Here is a 23207-nt window from a genome sequence, read left to right on the forward strand (position 1 = left end):
TGCTCTCTGACATTTTTCTTTTACAGAAAATGCAAAACAAAAATTGGCCCTAGATTTAAAATATGTATTGGCCCTGGTACATTTGCGTTGTCATTTGTGAATTACGTTGGATGTTGGCATAGTTTTCTTTTGAGCATTGTGCAGCGCTGCATTCTGCGTTGGTATTTGGTATTGTATGTTGCATTTGTGCCAACTGTACTGGTGCATGTTGCAGTGAGGGTATTTAGCATCAGTCTTGGCAATTTTTGCATTGCTTCTTCACTTAAAGCTGGTGCTCATGCATTTTTAAAGTCATGCTTTGCATCGGCGCGCTTAGCCTTGGGAACAGTGCATTTGCGGGTTGCATTGCTGCGTTGTGTTTAGATGGTGATGTTATTTGTCGGTGTTGCATTTTAAACTCGCACAAAAAGGCAGTAACGCGAACGAGTTGTGCATATACCAGCCGCACGGATGCCTTTTGCTCGTGCAATGCGAGAGGGTGCGCAACGTGCCCAGATGCGCGGGCAGCAGGTGGGACCCGAGTACCTTCCTGCGCAGTTAGGTGACACACAAGGCTGCTTTAGCCAAGATGGACGGAGCGAACAGAACCTTGCGGGGGGGGAGGACCAGGGCAGCTCGCGCGTCCTCGGGTCTCGGGAGCGCGCGGGAAGAGGGGGGTAGAACCTGCCGCTGAGCGGCGGCGTTGATTGGCTCTGCCACACAACTCATTTGCATGCCGCAGTTTCTCCCCCCCCATCACGTGATCGGAGGGGGGCGCTGAGGCTTCCTGTTTGAGGTCAGTGGGGAGGGGGGAGGAAAATCGAGCAGCGGGCCTCCCTCTGGTCTCGCGCTGCCTGGCGGGGTTCTTGTCAGTTAGCAACAAAATGGCCGCGGTGGCAGCAGCTCTGCTCCTGAGGACGGTGGCGGCGGCGGTGGCGGCAGCAGCAGCGAGGAGGAGCGGAGGCCCGGCACCGCCTGCCTGCTAGAGAGAGAGAGCGCGAGACGCTGCAGCCCCAGCCTCCCCGCCGCAGAGAGACTTTGCCTGAGACGCTGCTGCTGCAGCCCCCTGGGGAGACGTTGCTGCCTCAGCCTCCTGCCTCCCCCCGGGGCGCAAGACTCCTGGATCCCCCCCCGCCCCCAGTGAGAGGCTCCGCTGCGGCAGCTTCCAGCCTGGTCCTGAGAGACGCTGCTGGATCCCTCTGGAGGAGACGGAGAGACTCCGCTGGATCTCCCCTCGTCCTCCTCCTGCCACAGGATCCGCCGCGAGAGAGGCTCTGCTGGATTCCCCTCGCCCCATTGGGTCCCCCCGTGAGAGATCCTTCTGCTTGGATCCCCCATAAGAGAGACTGCTGGATCCTCCCCCCGTCCTCCCGGTGAGAGAGACTTCATTGGATCCTCCTCCTGCCTGGATCCCCATATGAGACTCTCTGTTGGATCCCCCTGTGGCTCCATATTTTGGAGGGGGAGCCCTCTTTCAACCCGTTTGGGGGATCCACTTTCTCCTTTTAATTTGCACTTTTTGAAGCCTCAGATGCTCCTCCATGTGGACTGAGAATCCATCAACACAAACAAGAAATAAACTCTCCCCGATCCACTCTAGATCCTGAATTCCTTGGGTTTTTGCTGCAACTCGAAAGCAAATGTGTATTTAAAACAAAATTCGTGTGCAAAAGTCTAGCTAGGGACGTTTTTCCCCCTTTCTTTCTCCACTGGAAATCAAAAGCTTGTTTTGGAATTGAACCTGTTTCTCCTGCACTTGAGCTGGATAACACTGAAGCTCTTTGCTCTTCTGCTTGGATACTGTTTTCTTGTTGACTTGTTTTTCTTCTCTTCTGTGGCAGGTTGTGGGGGGGGGGGAGTTGCTTTTTGTTTTTGTTTAATTCGGGGGGGGACTGAATCTTTTTTCTGGCCGTGTGAGATTTTTTTTCCTGTTCAGATTCGTGAAATTACGGGTATTTTTTTTAAAAAAAGCATTAAAATAAGCAAGAAGCACGTCAGAGAGACCACACGCTAGACGAAATACTCACTTGTTTCATTATAAAAGACTGAATCGAAAGCTGCCAAAGAGCCCCTGAAGGAAAAGAAAAGGTAAGGGGCGATCGTTTTATATTAATCTGGAAACGGTAGAAGTTGGAGGTGGAAAAGACCTGTTAAGTCATTTTGTTAGTGCATGCCACCCTTTTCCCCCCCTGGAGTCCAGGGCTGGATTTTTCACTATCTATATTTTATTTTCAAATAGTCTTCACCTTTTTCTTTTATTATGGAGCCGGTGGAACAAATAATACTCTAATGTACTTCCACGCAAACTGTTTCAATAGTTGTTATTTTAAGAGATTTTAAAATTAAAATACGTTTCCCTAGTTCCTATTTGTTAAAAAAAAATAGACCTTTACAAAAACTTGGTATTGTCATATGACGATTTTTTTTACATGTATCTGATTATTATCACCTGCATCATGATTTTAGTTGGAGTCCCATATGTAGCAGTTAAAAATGTTCCAGATTACAGGAAGAATCTTGTGAGTTTGCTTTTAATAAATGATAATGGATGTGAGTTGATGTGTAGCGTTTGAAAATTAGTTTAAAATAATTAGCCTGGTTATAAAGCGAGGTCACCAGGGCTGCTTTTGATCATAACCAAGTAGGTGAAACTTGAATATTATCCTTGATAGTCAGCTTCAGTTAAATGGCAAGAGCTCTTTAGTTCCCTAGATTTTTTTTAATACAATTAAGTTATGGTAACCACGATAACTTAGTCTCTGAATTCTAGACATGAGAGATTATTTTTCATATTTTCATGAAGCCAGATTGTCCTTATTAGTTTCAGTAAGCACATCAGTAAGGAACAAAAACCGTGTTGCTAACTGCAAAGGGGGATGGATGTTCAATTGTTAACCTTAGAAATCAAGAGACGGTGAAAGTTTATTAAAGGTATTTGAATCCTCTTTGTTTTATTTTGCAAGTTTTTGTCAAAGGGTAATCGCCTTACTGTGTAATTGCGTATTAGTAGAAGGTCCAATTATGAGACTCACTGAAATGAGTGAATTTATGAATTAGCTTATGCCTCATATAATATAATAAATTTTGTTTTCTTAAGTTATATATTTTAATTGTTATTGTTGGAAATTTCAGCATTTTATTATCTTTAGCATGGCCATTATAATCTAGCTAGTCATACTTTAATTTGGTTCTAGCATTAGCTTTATTCTCTGCTTCAATTTTAGGTAAGAAAAATACCTAAATTTCCAACTTTGATTTGTATGTTTCTTGAGCACAACATGGCAATTTTTTCATATAAATTAATTGAGGAAATATTGTTTCCTGTATCTTAAACTAATTTGATTTTATATTCAGTGGAATCCAGACTAATAATTTAATTTCATTGTTGGACTAATTAAGCTAGTTAAAACCCAATAATTGCTGCTGTTAGTGGTCTGGTGTTATATATAGATATATATCTTAAATAAGATGAATATTGTTACACTAAGAATAATGAACAAGACAACATATGTTGTTGGATACCATTATTCAAATGATTTTTAAAATCCTTCTAGCATTAAATGTTTCCTCGATTTGGATTCAGTGAGAGATGACCTTTGGATTTTGGTTGCTGTTGTACATTATATTTGATTGTTTAAGACATCACTGGGGTGGTAAACATAGATTTAGAAAACCTTTGTTTGCTTCTCTCAGAAATATGTATTGGGGGTTAGGTGAGATAGTAATGGATGTGACCTAAGAAATTACCTGAGGTTTTTTTCCCCATGCCTAGTAGTTGAATTGCTTCACATATTCTGTGATTTGTTAAATCCAGTAAGCTTCCATTTGAACATCTCTCCAGCTACTTTAATCCATGAATTGTGAACTATGATCTCAAAATGGTGTACTGACAAATGTCTAAAACTTACTTATCTTCGAGTAATATTATTTTATGTCTACTACTGCCCCTTTTAAAATATTTTCCAAATTGATTCTTCTCCTTAATAGTAATTTGTGTTTAAGAAGGCTGGTGCTAGATATTTTTACATAACTTTATTTTTTGGTAAAACAGTGGAAGACTCTGTTATTGGATATCAATATTTTTATAGTCATGTTTCTTAACTTCTAAATTCAGACAGTCTGGTTTCCAAAAAAGGCTGTGGTAAGTAAGTTCAATACTGGATAACTTGAGGGAACCTGGATGGTTCAAGGGGCTGGTAATAGTTTTTCACCTCTACGTGACCACATTAAATTCAGTGAAGCATGTTAAACTTCTGAAATCATTTGACCATTGTTAGGCGGACAAGGTGGATGAGGTAATAATATCTGTGAAATGAGAGTGGTCTCAGATCAGTTCCTGATGAACAGGTGCTTACGTCCCAAAAATCGCTATTGTATTGGCCAAGGAATGAATGGGCATGGAGACCTAAAGGCAGTCCATCCAGAGCAAGGTTAAATCATGCATCAGAGGCTGTTTGGGGTGGGGCCGAGAGTATGATGTACTTGTTCTTTGGACAAATAAGAAGACTTTGTCTGATGTAAGTAGTGTCATAGGTCAAATTTGTTAGTGCAAAATGACTCTGCTGTTCAGAACTTTTTCAGGTGTTTGATATCTATTATGTTTCAGTTCTTTGCAGGATAGCAAGCTATAAGTAGAGCATGTATTGACGAATATTAATTGTTTGCTAATGTACAAGGGTACAGCTATTTTTAAAAAAATCCAACTTTTATTCTTGAGTTAAATGAGTGATAGGTCCTTTACCATGTTTGCTTGGTGTCTGTCAATTTATGCTGTACAGATTCTTTTGTGATTAAGAGGTTATCTGGTACATAGCTTGGATGTTGTACCAAACACCTACTAGGCAGAAGACTAAACCTACTAGCAAGAGGAAGAGGTGAAGGACAGCAGGGAGGAGAGCTAGTCTAGTTCACAAGCAATGTCCTGGTGAGAAGCCTAGTCTCAACGAAGTTTCCCAGCTGGGAAGGGAAAGTGATGGAATTTCTGACAGAGTGCTGTCATTGAACCTTGATTGGGGTCTCTCTTTAAAAAGGATTTGCTAATTTAAAGCTCCATCCTTTTCAAGTTTTCTGGAATGTCTTTGCCCCCTTTCCAAAACTGTCTTCTGTGCTCTGTGAATGGGAATGTGTACATCACCCTCTTTCACTAAGTCTCTTGTCAGTTGCTAGGAAGAGGGAAAGAAGAGGTAGAGACCTCTCTAACCTGCTTAGAGGCTCTTTCCTTACCCCCTAACAGCTAAAGTACGCTTTTGGTGAAGTTTGTGATCCTTATGTTGAAATTTTAAGGACAATAGCTAATTTTTTTACTTCTGCTTTGTTTTTATTTTTTTAAATATTGATAGGCTAGATGTTAAGTTTTTTTCAGGTAGTCAGGATGAATTTTTCCAAATAAGTTTGAGAAAAGCATGATCATTACGCATAACAATACAGTCTCCCACAATCTTAAGATTCTTTGTGTTGACTAAATATTCAGGACCTTAGTAGTTTAATGAGGTGTGAAACTCAAAGTGAAGCATCAGATCAGAGTGAGACTAAAACTTTTCTCAACACAAGCTACAAATTATTTAAATCTTGATATAATTTGATGATAAATATAAATTGAACTTGTTAAGAAAAATTCACTTAAAGAACAGTCTACAAAAAGCAGTCTATCTAGAAATAACACAAGCTTTGGTTGTCTACTTTTTGAGAATCTTGGTTACTTAGAATTGTGAACAGCTTTGTTTTTCATATAGAGGACTTAGTTTCCTTACTTGCTGTCTTCTAGAGAAAACAGCTACCACTATAAGCTGCTTACATATCAATGTTTGAGTTACTCAAAACAATCTACAGATTATTGTTAACATTTTAGACTCTCCTTTTCATTAATGAGAAATCTATATATTAAAACAGTGATCTGGAAATGTTTTACTTTCAGTCTTAGTTATGAAAAATCAATGAGACTGGTGACAGTGGGAATGGATAATACTTTAAATTACATTTATTTTCCTCTAGGCAGCTGTCCTTGCAGAGATAAATATGCAGGTTTCCAAATGCTGTCATCTGGCCCCTTTCCAAAACAAGCTGAAGGAGGAGGTCAGGGGTGGAGCAGTCTTTTACTTCAGCAAAGGGAGCCTCTCAGTTGGAAAGAATTGTTAGATAAAGTCTATGTAGTACTGACTGTGTGAACACTGCAGACTTAAAGTTAAAAAACAAAAAAAGAAAACCTAAAGCTTTTTTTATTCGGATAAAGTAGACAGTTAATTTCCTATATGTTAATGTCTGTTACTATAGTTATTTATGTAGTAATTTCAAGTTATGCTAGTTTAATTGTGGACATGCATACTACTTACATTTTTTATTGATTTTTTTCAATAAAAAGATTGACCAAAGATTGAACAATCAAACTGTGCAGCACAGACTTACTATTAGTTTTAATAGTTAAAATTCAGATAACAAGATCACAGTAACACCATCAAACAGTTTTCTCCTGACTTGGAAGTTGCAGGTAGAAGTTTGTCGTTCCCTTAGTATTAGAGATTAATGATAAGGAAACCTCTTTAATGCCTGGTGATATTACAGTCTAGCCAATTTTGTATCAGCTGGTGCCTTCTAGTGATTAATGGGCTGGAGGTTTTCAGTTGCATTATGAAGATATCAGCGAGAATAAATGGTATTTAAAAGAGAGTGAATTGGGAGATGCTTTAGAAATGACAGTATAAAATTGTGTGCAGTGTTGTAGGTGTGTTGTCTCTTAAATAAAATTGCATTACTAAATGGATTTTACACTCTGGATGGCCTCTTTGATTTAACGGTAAAAAAGAGAGAGTGTGACCATTTTAATGAATGGAGGAATAGAAGTCAAATGTAGTGCTTATAGAGCAATATATGGTGATGTTTTAGAAATCTTGTTTGTTTCTGACAGATTAATAATTTTCATAAAATCATGCTTTAGAGTTTGGACCTTAATATGAGCATATTTAGAAATATTTTGCATGTAACACTTAAAATATGACTAATCTGCATTGTAGTTTTCAGAAAGCAACTACAAATGTGACAATGCATTAAAAGTTATTTTCTTTTGTGTGAACTGCCACTTTAAAAAATTGCTTTAGTGCCATTCTGCTGGTCAAAATTAGGTTAAATTATTGATTGTAGTTGGAGACTAAGTTTTGCTATTAAATCAGTTATCATGCTTAGATTCTGTTTACTTCAAGAAAATATTCAAATTTTTATTTGTATTATATTAATCTAATTATTTTTTCAAGAAATGTTCTTGATACGCTTACTTTTTCTAAAAATGTTTTATTTGGCAATTACTTTCTTTTTGAGTTTACATTTTAATCTTACCTCTTTCAAATCAAAAGCCATTTCTTTCTTTCTTCCTTTATGAAGACATGCTGGATAACACTATTAATATCCATAGAAAGATCTGTATGAAGTAGTTAGCTATATATTTACAATCTTCACAGTTCCAAGAATCTAAGCATCAAATTTTGTATTGATTAAACTTGACCCTGGATGTGTCAGACGTATAATTTTACAAAATTAAAGTCCTGTGTATAGTTGTAATTCAGACCTACGAAATACTAAAAGTTTGAGGAGGTAGTAGTGAAGGCTGCTTTCTGGAGCTCTTTCCTTTTGTGGTTTATGGTCATGGAGGGCTCAGGAGAGTGAGAACAGTTATTTGTGCTAGAGCAGTGATGTTTTATGGCTGGATGCCCAGATTGTCTAGTTTTGCAGACAGCCCCATTGTTTGTCTTTTGAGGTCTATGGAGGTGGAATACATTCTTAATGTACAGCTATCTGCAGCTTGCTGTTCTTGTGTCATGAAATGTAAGTTCATGTCAAATTTAAATCAAAGTGAGATTTTTCTCTAGTTTGTCAACAAATGTAATGGAATTTATTTTTACAAGTTTATGTTTAAAGAATATTCACGGTAATCTCTTGGGGCTTGTCTACGCTACAGTGAACAGCTATGTCACTGCAGCTGTGCTGCTGTAGACACTGCTGGAGAGACGGTAGCTAGATCAACAGAATAATTCTTCTGTTGACATAGCAGTGTCTATACCAGGGCTGATGTCAGCTTGTATGTGGCTGTCAAGGGTGTGAATTTCACAGCCCTTAGTGACATTGCTAGTTGACCTAAGTTTTAGGTGTAAACTAGGCCTTACTTGGAAATGTAATTTCTTTGTATTTAAAAACATGTTATATCTATTCTAAAGCTAATCTTTGTTCAGACTAAAGAGTGGAATCTTTAGAGAGAAAAATGATGCATATAGTTCTTTGTAGAAAAATATATTTAAGTAAATGTGACCTACTTTGTGGTAAATAGGCCCTAGAGAAACACACATTTACAGGGCTCAAAATATTGTATGACAACTACTAGCTATAGGCTGATATCAAACATGGGATTAATGGGACCTGTATTAGGCTTCCCATCAAGCTGCTGCCTGTGGGCCTTACCTTTAAATAGTCAATAGTAGATAACTTAGTACCAGTAGATATCTACTGAAGAAGGAACTTCATTTTTTTCCTGGCTGCTGTTTCCTTTCCCACTCCCTTTCCTCCTTCCTTTATTCTTGTTTGTGTATACTCTGTGTTTGCTACTTCCATTTTGTGGGTTCTTACTGTCTCCTAATGTGGACTTCCAGTGACAGATGAGAGCCTTTTTTCATTTACTGTTTGTGAAGGAAATTTTTGTTTACTTATTTAGCTTTATTGAATAGAATTTGAAGGAGGTAGTAATCCGTTAATATACAAAAACACAAGTTCATCTTAAACTCTGTTTTTAGTTCAAATTGTTATTGGTTGGCACTTCATGTTGAAGGCGCTGCCCCCACAGTGGTTCCCAGCCAATGGGATCTGCGAAACCAGTGCTTGGGCAGGGGCAGCATGCAGAGCTGCCTGCTGTACCTTCACTGAGGAGCAGCTGGGACAGGTCGCAGCTTGCAGGAAGCCGCTCATGGTGAGCGCCTCCCCCGTATATGGCACCCTGAGCCCACGCCCTAGCCCTGGACCCCATCCCGCACCCAACTTCCCTCCCTTTTAGTTAACCAGCATTTTCTCCACTTACCGGCACCCCGCATTTCCCCAACATGCCAGACAAAACAGCTTTTACTGTACTAGAGAATACCTGTTTCATTGGGCAGTCTGCACAAATTTATCAGAATTACAACTATTTTTTTAATTTGGCATAAACAATAGTTAATTTTGATCCATCTAACTTAACTTCACCAAAACAAGAAAGAAAACTGTATAAAAACAAGAATACCCAATTTAAGAATACTTTAATTGGTCTGTTTGAGTTAACATGTAGTTTAAGATTGTCATTAAACAGTGAAATATCAGGTCATAATTCAGAGGTAATTGTCATTCTAAAAAAATTCTTTATTCTGTTATGGTTATATTTTTCTCAGTTTAGTTTACCATATATTTGTTAAGCACAAGTACAATGGAATCCTCAAACAATAACAGTAAATTTAGCTTTCTGACTGTAGTCCTGATGTTGATTTATGACAAATACAATATTCATTTAATAAGTTTCTTAAATTAAAAAGTTGAATCATTTTACCAGAGTTTTAGGTATTTGAGATTCATCTGTTAGTTATCTTTTCTTAGTATTTAAAGATTCTGCTTTATATTGTCTCTACAGGCTTTGCAATTGGTTCTCCTTTTTTTTTTTTTCAGTTAAACTGTAGGTATGGTCTGGAAAATAACCTTATTTATAAATTTAGTGTACCATATAAAACTCTGTTCAGGTTTCAAGATTCTTCGGACTGCCAGCACTGTAGGCTTAACCTGACATTAGAAAATCAAATGGTGTTCTCTACTTAGTGCATTACCAAAAATAGAGAATCTGGAATAGAATTTTAGCTGTCAAGTTTGATATGAGAGCATGTGGCAACTTATTCTCATTTTATTTGTAGTGCTGATAGTGCTAAAACCTTAAGACGACAGTTCAATAAGCAGTGCTGACTCAGTAATTAGGGAAATAAGTTGCAGATAGGTTTTTAACGATAACACTACTTGATTTCACAATATAGAAGTAAAAGCACCTTATAGACTAACAGACGTCTACTACCAATATAGAAGTAGTTGGTGCAAAATGTAATTCTGCACTTAATAAGTAGATTTCCCCTGCATTTTGGTAACTTTAATATGAAAAACATAGCTGCCATGGATTTGTGAAGCAGTGTAGATGGTGTTGATCTAACTGCCAATTCATATTTTCTAACACCATTTGTCACAAGACAGAATGCATATATTGTTGATTTAGATGTTGGACCATTGATTTCAGTGTAGTTGTCATAAATACACCTCTACCCCCATATAACGCTGTCCTCGGGAGCCAAAAAATCTTACCGCATTATAGGTGAAACTGCGTTATATCGAACTTGTTTGATCCGCTGGAGTGCGCAGCTTCCCCCCTCCCCGAGTGCTGCTTAACGCGTTATATCCGAATTCATGTTATATCAGGTCACATTATATCGGGGTAGAGGTGTGTGTGTGATGAGTAGTATTCCTACCATTAATGAACCAGTATCATATGAATATCATAGTTTGAGGGAAAACATGATTTTCTGTAGGATTTGATGAAATTGGGCAAATGCAGAATTGTTACTGTTTTATGGTAATGCATATATCTTTCTAATCAAGCTTTTTGACAGAAATGACCCAAATCTGGTTCAGATGCAAGTGTCCACAAATATTCATTAATTTATCTTCTGTGATAGTCACTTACCATGACTCTTGGCATATTGGAGTCTGTTGTCAGACTTTTGGCTGTATTCATAGATGCTTACAAAATGTATTGTTCTAGCCCAAATAAAGCATTTTGGCTTATTTATGTCATCTGTAAAAACACAAGAACAAGTTTTAATATTGAAAATAAAACTGTTAGCATAGTTTGATAGTGATGTTAAATTTAAAGTAGAGCTGTCAGTCACAGTTAATTCATATGATTTAACTAAATAAAGTTAATCATGATAAATTATTTAATCACAATTGTACTGTTAAACAATAGAATATCAATTGAAATTTATTAAATATTTTGGGATGTTTTTCTACATTTTCAAATATATTGATTTGTTACAAACTGTACAGTGCTCACTTTATTATTTTAGATTACAAATATTTGCACTGTAAAAATAAGAAATAGTATTTTTCAATTCACATCATACAAGTACCGTAGTGCAATCTCTTTATCGTGAAAGTATAATTTACAAATGTGTTTTGTTACATAACTGCACTCAAAAACAAAACAATGTAAAACTTTAGAGCCTACAAGTCCACTCAGTCCTACTTCTTGTTCAGCCAGTTGGTAAGACAGACAAGTTTATTTACATTTATGGGAGATACTGCTGCCCACTTCTTATTTACGATGTCACCTGAAAGTGAGAACAGGTGCATGTTTGTAGTGGGTGTTGCAAGGTGTTTACATGCAAGGTATGCTAAACATTCGTATGCCCCTTCATGCTTCGGCCACCATTCCAGAGGACATGCTTCCATGCTTGATTTAAAAAAAAAAAAAGTGTTCATTATATTTGTGACTGAACTCCTTGGGGGAGAATTGTATGTCGCCTGTTCTGTTTTACCGACATTTTGCTATATATTTCATGTTGTAGCAGTCTCAGATGATGAACCAACACATGTTTGCTTTAAGAACACTTTCACAATAGATTTGACAAAATGCAAAGAAGATCCCAATGTGAGATTTCTAAAAATAGCTACAGTACTCAATCCAAAGTTTAAGAATCTGAAGTGCCATCCAAAATCTGAGAGGGACGAGGTGTGGAGCATGCTTTCAGAAGTCTTAAAAAAGCAACAATCCAATGCAGAAACTACAGAACCTGAACCACCAAAAAAAAAAAATCAACCTTCTGCTGGTGGCATCGGAGTCAGATGATGAAAATGAACATGTCGGTCTGCTTTCCTTTGGATCATTATCGAGCAGAACCCATCATCAACATGGATGTATGTCCTCTGGAGTGGTGGTTGAAGCATGAAGGGACATATGAGTCTTTAGAGGATCTGGCCAGACTTGTTTGTCTGAGCGATTGGCTGAAGTAGGACTGAGTGGACTTGCAGGCTCTAAAGTTTTACATTGTTTTATTTTTGGATGCAGTTATTTTTTGTACATAATTCCACATTTGTAAGTTCAACTTCCATGATAAAGAGATTGCACTACAGTACTTGTATGAGGTGAATTGAAAAACACTATTTCCTTTGTTTTTTACAGTGCACATATTTAGAATAAATATATAAAGTGAGCACTGTACACTTTGTATTTTGTGTTGTAATTTAAATCAATATTTTTGAAAATGTAGAAAACATCCAAAAATATTTAAATAAATGGTATTCTATTATTTAACAGCACGATTAAGCGCACGATTAATCGAGAAATTTTTTAAGTGCTTGACAGTCCTAATTATTTCTCTATTATTGTTGTAGTAATGTCAAAATAGCATTTCATGAGGATACAGATCTGCTTGCAGAAACTTCAGTGAAACAAACTTTCAATCGCTTCAGAGCTCTTGATCTTCTCTTTTCAAGATGAGCGAAACAAATCTTGAGCATAAAGTTTCAACTTGTTTTAGTAAACAAAGTTAGTGCACATAAAGAGGTCAGTAAGATATAATTAGACAGTAATCTGCCCTCTGGTTTCGTCTTTAGTTTAAGATTTCAGATATGTCCAGTGGACATTTTAAAACACAGTTTATAGTAGAGCCTATAGGTGGTTCTTGCTTAAAGATTTGGTGTTATCACCCTGCTGAGAATCCCAGGACCCTTGACATTTTATTGTGACTCTGGATTAGCTCACTGGGGTCTTGCTCAAAATTCTTCTTTTCATCTACTCGATAAATTGAATTCAATATTCACAGTGCATTTAACTAGAATAGTATTTTTGAAAAACTTTTTAAAAAGGCACCTAAACTTACAAAAGAATTAATTCATTGAAGAATGGTTGTATGTTGTTGCAAGTTTAAATGTGGGGAGGAAGAGGAAATGAGGATTTATTGTATTCCAAAATCTTCCCAAAACATCAAGCATTTTGTATCCCATTTGTAACAGTTACATTTACAAAAATGGAAAGCAACATTTTTTCCTTTTATTGTAGGCATTTTGGTTAAAGAAAGTAAGGCTTAAATCTAAAACATTGGCATAGATCATGTACTTCTGTTTTTAAACAGGCCACCTATTTCATTTGCTTTGCTTATTTCTGTTAAGGTACTTACAACAAGAATAACTTCTAGAGTATTACAGTTTGATGGCAAGGCTAAAGTGAAGTTGAACTTCTTTAATTGAACAGAGTTGGTTCTGTTTCCATCTCAGGTCTGACATGTCTCCTGGTACGGCAAATACACACCATTGCTAGATGGCAGGGCTTTTATGTTTTTAGCTTCAAAAGTAAAGATGAAAAAACTAGAGAAACTGATCTGAGGGCTATTGCCAAGCAAGTGCCCAAAGATGCACAGTACTTAAGCTTGGAAGGATTACATTTTTGTTGGTAAATGTTGATTTCACTCTTCATGCACAAACCGACGAAGTCCATCAATAATAATTGAGATTTACAGATAGTCAAAGTGAGAAAAATGCTGCATGAGAATTTATTAAAGTTTCATTTAAAGATATTTTTACTTTTGATATGTGATGTTGATAATTTTTGTTTTAATGGTTAAAAAGCTTTAACTTTTTGAAACTTAACACCTAATGAAGTTAAATAATTATCATCTGACCCCTGTAATTTCCCACAGGTGTGAACATTTAAATGGATAAAAATGGTTAAAAATAAACATTGATATCTATTGAAATAAAAATATTCCAATTTTGCCAGTCCTAACAATAACGTGTTGACATAATTAGTAGTTTTTGCTATAAATTCAGATGCTCCAGGTATTCTTCACCAAGTACAAAATACAACTTTGTTTCTAATGTTTGCCTCCTCCTGGTACTATCCTATACCTGTTAATTGCATAGTAATCTATTGTATTTGTATAAATGCTCTTTTTTAAAGTCTCGGATTCTTGTTTTCAGAAAGACTTTTTAAAATATGTTTATGATTAGATGTTCTTTAATATGTTTCACCGCCTGCCCTTCCCTGGCACACACCTTGTTCAACACACCAGTGTTTCTGAGTCACTAGTACAGCCTTTTTACCCTTCTAATCTTCTTGGGACATTTGCCTGTAAATATAAGGTGATCCTGGCTGCTTTTTCTAACTCTGTTTCCTGAGTTCTTAGTTCTCTTCAAAACTCCACTGATTGACTGACTATGCCACGGACTCCTGGATTTGAAAAGCCACTAAAACTTTATTTAACCCAGAGTGAACATAACCGAAGCAGATGGTTACTGAAATCTTAGAGGGATTCCTAATCTTACAAAAGCCCAGCAGTGCTTTCCTACCTGGTCACAGTCTAACTCCACAACTTGCTCAAGAGCTGACCGACCATCCTTCATATTCAAACCCCCTCCCCCTCAAATTTCCATATGAGCAGACTGGTTGGAACTTCCATTCAGAAGTCCAGACCTCTGTGTGTCCATGAATCCAGTGGTATATGTTCTTTTTGGTCTTTTTGATAACATACCCAATCATACAAGTCAACTTAAGAACTCTTATCTTATAGCAGCATCTCAGACGTCTTACAATTTCAAGTTATCATAGTTCATTCTCCACACATGCCCAAATCCTTTACTTCAAAATGACTGTAGCAGGGGGACACTTTTTGCTGTTGGAGATACTATCCGTTAGATGAGATGCATAAAACAAATATCCTTTTCAGTTCTCATCATGAAAAATCCTTGGCATTACTTGTCAGAGTAAGATTAAATTATTAACATAGTCTCCTGGGTCAGCCTAAATATTCCCCTGTACTTTGAATAGGATATTGTAATTGACCATTATATTTTTCATGCTCTTTTCTAAACTACTGTTGTAATGCTTCTGTGAGCTGTTAAACTGCAGCTCTATTTGACCCTTGATGCAGTAGCATTTCAGTAGTGGATTAAGTTTTATCTCTGTATATCCTGTTTCTACTTGAGTGTGTGGTGTGATTTTGGGGGGGGGGGGGGGCTTGTCTTCATGGGGTTATTCTGGAATAGCTATTCCTGATTAACGATTTCTAATTAATGCCATATGTGGATGCTCTTATTTCAGAATAGGAGTGCCGTAGTGCATTAAGCTCATTTTGAGTAAAGAACTCTTATTCTGGAATTTCAGTGTTCACACATGGAGTTAATCAGGACTAATTAACCAATTTTAAATTCACACCCTACTTTATTCCAGATTAACTTTCACATGTAGACAAGCCCTTTATTAGAAGATGTTAATAAAATGCTCGGAGGTCTCTGAAAGATGGTGTAGAAATGTCAGCGTGTCAGCATCTATTAAACTAGTGGTTCTCAACCTATTTACAGAGAGCTGCAAGTGCAGCCCACAATGGTGTTATGTAGGTCATATACCACACACTATATGTACTATCTGTGTTGCCCTGAAGATGTCACATGAGCTGTAGGGGCTGCAAGCGGCCCACGGGTTGAGAACCACTGTGCTAAACTAATACCTTAACCTTTTCAGAATGTTGATATGCTTCATGTTGCAAGCAAAATTACTTAGAAGCATATATGTAATGTATAGGATTTACTTCAGCAACACCACAATTTAGTTTGTCTACATGGGGAAGTTTTTCCAGGTTAAGGTAGGGAGTGAATTTAAAGCACAATAGCTATTTTGGAATAGCTTCCCATGTGAACGCTCTTATTCTGGAATAATAATAATCCCTTTCTTTCTGGTAGAATAAATTAAACCAGAAAAGGGCACACTTACTTCAGAATAAGAGTGTCCACATGGGGAGCCATTGTGGAATAGCTGTTATAGTCAACTTTCCTGTATAGGCAAGCCCTCAGGATCTTAAAATGCATGAGGACAAAACTCATTAGAACGCCAGTGTAAGAACTACAGCAGAATGCATTGTAACTTATGTAGCAACACCATTAGACTTAACTTGGAGTTTGTGTTTAAGCATAAACTACCCCCAGAATGGTCAGTGCCAAGTTGTCTAGACAGAACTTCACCAAATTCACTACAATTAAAAATGTAAACAGTGATTTCAAATGTGAAGCTGATTCTGAAGGTAATGAGAGAACTAAGTCACATGAGTTGTGAATATCTGATGTCACCTGGAAACAGACATTTTTCTTTTTTTCACTTCCGAACTCTCAAAACAGTATAAATAAGAAACTTAGACTGAAATATGTTTTTACCGGGGCTGGGGGGTGGGAGGAACTAATAGAGCCACATGTAATACTGATAGATGATATCCATGCTTCTTGACTTGGGTCTCTCAATTTATCTTGATTTCTGACTTGCTGCCTTTCCTGCTGTTCCAGTAGAAGATCTCTCCTGAGCGATATGATGATCTGCAGTTTTGAAAAATCATTTTGCTTTTTGGGTGTGGGTTTAAATAAATTATTTTCTTTCAGGTCTGTTAGAATGTGATAGTAAAGTAAAACTCTCTCTCTGCTAGTTTAGTTAAAGTACCTATGATACACTGCTGTATTTATCTATAAAATGAAAAAAACTCTACAAATTTTATATTTTTTTTAACCAACCTTTTAACTTGCTTCTGTATAATAAAGGGAGAACAAATAGTGCCTTTGGAGAAAAATGTATAACACGTGCCTTGGTTTTTATCAGAGGCAATATAATCAAAACTTTAAATAATCTTATGAACAGTGCAGTCTTTTTTTAAAATATTCTCATTTCATTGTTAGCTGACTACTTAACATTGTACCTAGAAGTGAAATAAAGAACTGCTGTCTAAAGCCACATGGATATTTAGTTATGTAATTTTAAGCATATTTAAAGTATATGTATTCAGATGTCATTATGTAAATTAGTTATGAAAATTGAGCTCCATTAAAATTATAATATTTTCTGACTGAATTTGAGGCTACTTTAATCTCAGAAATGAAATAAACAGGTTTTTATTAAGAGTGGCACGTGTACCTCTTATAATGGTAATTGACATGTTAATATGGTGATATTAAACATACAGTGCAATGATATTAAACATAGCAAAAATGTTTGCTGATATCTGGTTAGTTTTGAGATGTGCTGTACTCAAACAGTTTTTTAAATTAATTGTTGAAGTTGAAAAAATAAATATTGCAAACCAGTTGGGTTGGGAACTTTAGAGGAGGGGTGGGAGGTACACAGTTAAATTGCCAGATATACTTATAACTTTAATAGACTATTAAAACTAGCCCTCTCTTTCAAGCTATCAGAATTTTCTGTCATAGGTAAGTTATGCTGAAAGTCAAATAATTTCATCAACCTCTAGAGGTAATATACACTTTGACAGGAGATCACATACGGATCTTTTGTATAATGTACTCTTTCAGAACTTTTGAAAGAGCTCATCACACCATAGTTAAGGCTAAGTTTTTGTCACTGACATTTTTAGTAAAAGTCAGGGACAGATCACGGGAAATAAAAGTTCACAGCAGCCTGTGACCTGTCCCTGACTTACACTAAAAATATCCCTGACAAAAAGGGTAGGTGGTTTCAGCACCTACTGTTGCTGGGGCTCCCAAGTCCCCCACTGATGTGGTGCATGGGAGCTCCAGGGTCCCCCTGCCCTTAGGGCTTGGATGCTGTGGGGTCCCCTTGCCCTGGGCAGCTGGTAGCTGCAGGGTCCCCTGGCCGCAGCTGCGGCAGGGCAGATGCCTGGGGTCCCGATGTGGCTGGGCATATGCAGGGGGTCGTCTGTCCGTCCATGCGCTGCAGCTGGGAGCTGCGAGGGTGGGGCTGGCTGGGAGCTCCAGCCCCAGGGCAGAAAATGTCATGGAGGTCAATGGAAGTCATGGGTTCCATGACTTCCCACATACTATCATTAAGACTACGATTATATCATGGAACAAAACAGGCAAAAGAGCTGCACTTTCTTAATGCATCATGAATAGTGGTTAAAATATCTCCATTAGGATTTCCTCTCCAGATCCCTACTAGTGCAGCCCTCAGCCTGTGGAATTCAGAATCAATTAGAAAGAAATGACAGTTGGGATTACATTACCCTTTTGCAATTCATACATTTGTTGTAAGTTTATATAAGGAGTTGTGAATCTAGCCATTCAGAGTTCCTTCTTTGCTAAGAGTGGCCATGCTTCTTGGAACCATTGTACTGGATAGCTTGTAGCTTGATCTGATAGACAAACACAAGGAGATGTCAGAAAGACAAGCAGAGATTTTAGTTTGGACAGAAGACAAGTGTGGAGTACAGAGGTAGATCTGAGAGTTGTGAGCATAGAGATAGTAGTTGAATTTGGGTTTGCAGATGAGTGCCCAGAGGTTGAGAACCACTGCTCTACACCATATCTATTTACCATTGTGGGCTGCATACACACAATATATATACTACCTGTATGTCCCTGAGAATGTTGCCGCAGCTGGGTGTTGACTGGGCCGTGGGTTGAGAATCACTGATGTAGAGGAAAAAGAGATGGATACCAAGGACAGATCTCTATGGAATCTCCACAGATAGTTGAAGAATGGATGAGAACGATCCTCCAAAGGAAACTGAAGGAACAATTAGAGAGGGAGGAGGAAACACTGAAGGAGCAATTAGAGAAGGAATAGAACCAGGAGAAGACAGTCATGAAGACAAGATTTCAAGAAGAATAGCAGGATTGAGTGTGTTGAAGGCAGCTGACAGATCAGGGGGGATGAGTGTGGAGTACTGATTCTGAGCTTTAACTAGGAAGAGGTCAGACTTTGGCAAGAGCGGTTTCAGTGGCATTCGGTGTCTCCAAGCTCTCTTACATTTGTACCATGTCTCAAATTGAAAATGATCTTTCTATGGTGAACCTCAGTAAAAAGAAATAAGATTTAAATTTAATCCATGTGGTGGTCTGGTAAAGACATTATTTATTACATCAGAAGCTGTTAAAATCTGGGAGGAGAAACTCCCTAAGAATAAAGAACAGGAGTACTTGTGGCACCTTAGAGACTAACAAATTTATTTCAGCATGAGCTTTCGTGAGCTACAGCTCACTTCTTCGGATGCATAGAATGGAACACACAGAGGAGATATTTATACATACAGAGAACATGAAAAGGTGGAAGTATGCATACCAACAGGAAGAGTCTAATCAATTGAGATGAGCTATCAGCAGCAGGAGGGGGGGGGACTTTTGAAGTGATAATTGAGATGACCCATAGAAGGTGTGAGGAGTACTTAACATAGGGGAATAGATTCAATTAGTGTAATGATCCAACCATTCCCAGTTTCCGTTTAAACCTAAGTTAATTGTATCTAATTTGCATATTAATTCGAGTTCAGCAGTCTCTCTTTGGAGTCTGTTTTTGAAGTTTTTTTGGTTGCAAAATTGCCACCATCAAGACTGTCACTGAGTGGTTAGAGAGGTTGAAGTGTTCTCCCACTGGTTTTTGAATTTTATGATTCCTGATGTCAGATTTGTGTCCATTTATTTTTTTGCGTAGAGACTGTCCGGTTTGGCCTATGTACATGAATAGTTTAATTTGCACTGGTTTTAATCTGTTTCCTTAAAAGAGCAGTTGGCTCAAACTTTCTTGATGGTGTGCTTGAAAGCTTAGTGGAATAGTTAGGGATTGTTTATTCAATGGAATGAACCATGATGGATCTGGCACTGCCTGGAAACCAAGTGGCAAAAAACCCCAAAACAAACAAAAAATGTCTAAGGAGCAGATACTGTTAACCAAGACTGGTATCCAGATCTGCATTGGTGGAGCAAAGGCATAAAATTGCAGGAAGTTCCATCTTTGGGAGACCTAAATTTTCTGTCACATCTGAGTTCATTCTAACAGGGTTTTTTTCTGTGCTCAGCAGTAGTGGAGGCAGAACCAGACTTGTGTATCACAGCCTCAGCTCTGTTTACCCTCAAAATCCATCAGCAGCACAGATGATCTCCAACCTCCTTATCTTTCTGCAAAGCACTAGAAAAGTCCTTTAAAAACAGCGTAAAAATTACATAATTTCTTAATTTCTGCATGCAGTGTAAGTGTGGTAGAAAGAGATCACCTAAGCCTCTTCAGGTAGCTGTCTTGCAGACATTGGACTCACTATAGCTACTGCAATGGATATGGCCTTTTGAAATTTTTATATAACTTTTTTTATTTTGTTTTTTGGGAATTTCTTGTTTCATTTTATCTTAAAATTTTATCTATATTATTTTTTCTATATTTACATTTAATATAATACCTGAAATGACTATATATAAATCCCAGTACTATGCCCCACCCCAGATAACATCTACTTCTCCATCCTCACTCAGTGACACAAACCCCATGAGAGACCATGGATCTTCCCAGTCCCTAATGCTTTCTTCTCCAGCTCTCTCCACCCCCCACACCCAGGCACTCCTCCCTGGGTGCCCCATCCCCATTTATATATTCTCCCTCTTTCATTGAACCTCCTTTATTGAGTCCCAATACTTCAGCCTCCCCACTGGTCCAAGGAACTCCTCCCCTATTCTAGTTGCCCTGGCGCAGGAGTTGCATGCTACCTGCAGGTGGGGTGGGAGGCCTGGGGTGGATTGCAAAGTTGAACCTGACCTGCACTCATCCAGCAGCAGCAGCTCCTGTCCCATGAGGTAGGGCCCGGCTTCCCTCTCAGGATATTGCAACCTGGCACGTTTGGTTGCAGCACTTCTCAGGTTTGTCTTGGTGGTCCTCTGTCATGATGACAGAGCAGGGGTAGGGCCATATTTGAGTGAGTGGTGTGCCATAAAAAAGTGTGTATGCCATGTCAGTGCCCAGAGTGGGGAGGCAGGCCCAAGCAAGGAGGACAGGAGCTGCTTCTGCAGAATGTGTGGGTTTTTTTGTTCATTTTATTTCATGGTATTTTTGGAAATGTGAAATATGCAGCAGCATTCTAGAAATTAGCGTAAGGTTGGGAGAGCAGCTGCATGTGTCAGCATGCTCTACACATCCTATTCTGGTGAGTTCCTGAGCCTTGTTTCAGCCACCTGCAACCATGCACAGGTCATTCCTAAGGAGAATATGCACTAAATTTAGGGAGGGGGGAGTTTTCTATATGGACAGAGCAGAAATATAGGCCTTCTGTCTTCCTCCACGGTCATTTTCTACCATTCAGCTCAGTGGTGCCAAATCCTTATTTTGTATTTTAAGTTGGATATACATACTGTTTGGCAAAGAAGCTGTGTTTAGATGTCAATAAGAGATTTACATAGGCTTACTCAGTGCTACTCTTGCCTTCTTAATAGTTGCAAAAATGCCCTGCCATCTTTGAAACAGAGCATATGATACTTTGGAATATTCAATCAATCTTGCCTGCTATGTTTTCATGACAAAGGAACACTGTAAACTGGAAATCCAGTCAATTAACAAAGGGTGAAAAGTAGTCTCATGTACTCCATCTATTTCTGACTCCCTTTGCAGGTTTTTGTGGTTTTGCAATTATGTTTCCTTTTCTTAACAATTTTTGTCTTCATCTTGTTCTGTGTAAAAGGCTCCAACAAATAAAAGGAAAAATTAACTATTGGTTTACATCAGTAGCAATGGCTAAGATTTTTGAACTAATCTTTTTTTTAGTTAGAGTAATCTCAAATGCTTGTAATAAGCAAAAAGAATCACAGAAGTGTGATTTTTAAATTGGTGTTCCTTTAAATTTGATTAAATCTTCTGAAATTATTTGTGGTTATCCTTGAGGTTATTTAAACACATGCTGCTGTTTTTATTACAGTGGAACTGATGCCTCATTAATTTTTTTATAAAATTCTGCTTTATTTTCATGCAAATACTATAGAATTAAGAATTCAGAAGATAAATATATCATCTCTTCATTTTGGGTTTATTCCCCACCTGAAGTTAATTTTCTCTTCTCTGAAACCAAAACTGGTGTGTCCAAAGTTGAGGTGGGGAATAAAAAATAAATTTCAACTCTAACAAACAAAAACATATTTTTATATAGTTGTTTGTTCAGTAAAGAAAGAAATACCAAAAAAAATAATTTTTTTTTGAGGACGTTGAAAGTCTTCTGTTTAAAGAACAGATGATACCCAAGGTGTGCATTAAATCATAATTATGAAGAGCTCTTGGGGGTTGCACTAATTATGTGGTTATTTTTTTCTTTGTGTGTCCAAATCTTAACTATTTTCTGTAATAATATCTATTAATTTTAAGTGATACCAATATGCCACCACAGTTAAAGCTTTATTTCAGTATTTCTAGCATCTCTATTTTCATGGGATTTAGAAGTGTACTGTAAACTTATCTTCCTGATTACATCATAGGACTTGTCTACACAGTGACACTCAGCAAAGTTAGGACAAATCAGCTAAAATTGTCATGTTAGTGTGCATAAATATTTTGGAAATGTGAAATACACTGTTTTGCTAGTCCCCAAGGTCTCCGTATAGGGCAGGGGTTCCCAAACTTGGTTCACGGTTTGTTCAGGGTAAGCTCTTGGTGGGCTGCAAGACGCTTTGTTTATCTGAATGTCCGCAGGTACGGCTGCTTGCAGCTTCCAGTGGCCATGGTTCGCCGTTCCCGGCCAATGGAAGCTGCGGGAAGCCCCTTCATCATATTCATGCACCAAGGTCTGGATCCCAACTCTTCAGCCATTCTAACACATTACAGCTAAAATAGTCTCTCTCCTAGCTCTTGAATATTTGCTTTTATGTGGGAGGGCTTGTCTACACATGTGGACGCTACTGACTCACATTAGAAGTTCATTAATGTGCTTTCATCTAGTCCTTTCAAAACAAGTCTAGATCAAAGTGTATTGACAAACTGCTCATATTGTGTCATCCGGGTCCACAAGGACAGCTAGTTTGTGGCAAGCTAGTGCAAGGTAGAGTCATGTTCCAGCTTGCTGCAAACTGAATGTTCATGTAGACAAGCCCCAGCGTCTCTTCATCCTACAGTAGCAGCTATTTTTGTCAACACAAGAAAGCCAATGAAGTGGCATCAGCACAAGGAGTGCTCCTGTGGGATGGGATGTTCCATGTCCATGATACCATTCTCAAAATGCCATTGTAGGATCTTTACTTGGCAAAAAGAAACCCACTTAAAAGCAAAATAAGAAAAGAATCTTAAATAATAAATTTAAATTGTGTTCCCTTGTTTAAAATATAAAACAAAACATACACACCCCTGCATTTTAGCTTATGGTAAAAATGCTGTCATGGATGGAATAATGTCTGTCCTTTAAATGAGCCATTACTATTGGAATATAATTTAGGATTTGAAA

At 37.8% G+C, this 23207-nt stretch overlaps 1 protein-coding gene across 10 annotated transcripts in view; it reads left to right on the forward strand.

The window, feature by feature from the left end:
- The first annotated feature begins 781 nt into the window (after window positions 1-781).
- Window positions 782-23207, forward strand: part of TNRC6C (trinucleotide repeat containing adaptor 6C) — a 310753-nt gene continuing 288327 nt past the window's right edge. For 5 of the 10 annotated variants that reach the window (XM_044983139.1, XM_044983145.1, XM_044983141.1 and 2 more), the window contains exon 1: window positions 4325-4496. In XM_044983139.1, coding sequence (XP_044839074.1) covers window positions 4453-4496 — 44 coding nt within the window. In that variant the 5' untranslated portion in view covers window positions 4325-4452. Of the gene's footprint in view, window positions 2068-4320; window positions 4497-23207 lie in introns of those variants that run through there. The other 5 variants (XM_044983144.1, XM_044983147.1, XM_044983142.1 and 2 more) reach the window with 4 other exon arrangements.

This window comes from Mauremys mutica, chromosome 12, assembly GCF_020497125.1.
Source record: "Mauremys mutica isolate MM-2020 ecotype Southern chromosome 12, ASM2049712v1, whole genome shotgun sequence".
NCBI lineage: Eukaryota > Metazoa > Chordata > Testudines > Geoemydidae > Mauremys > Mauremys mutica.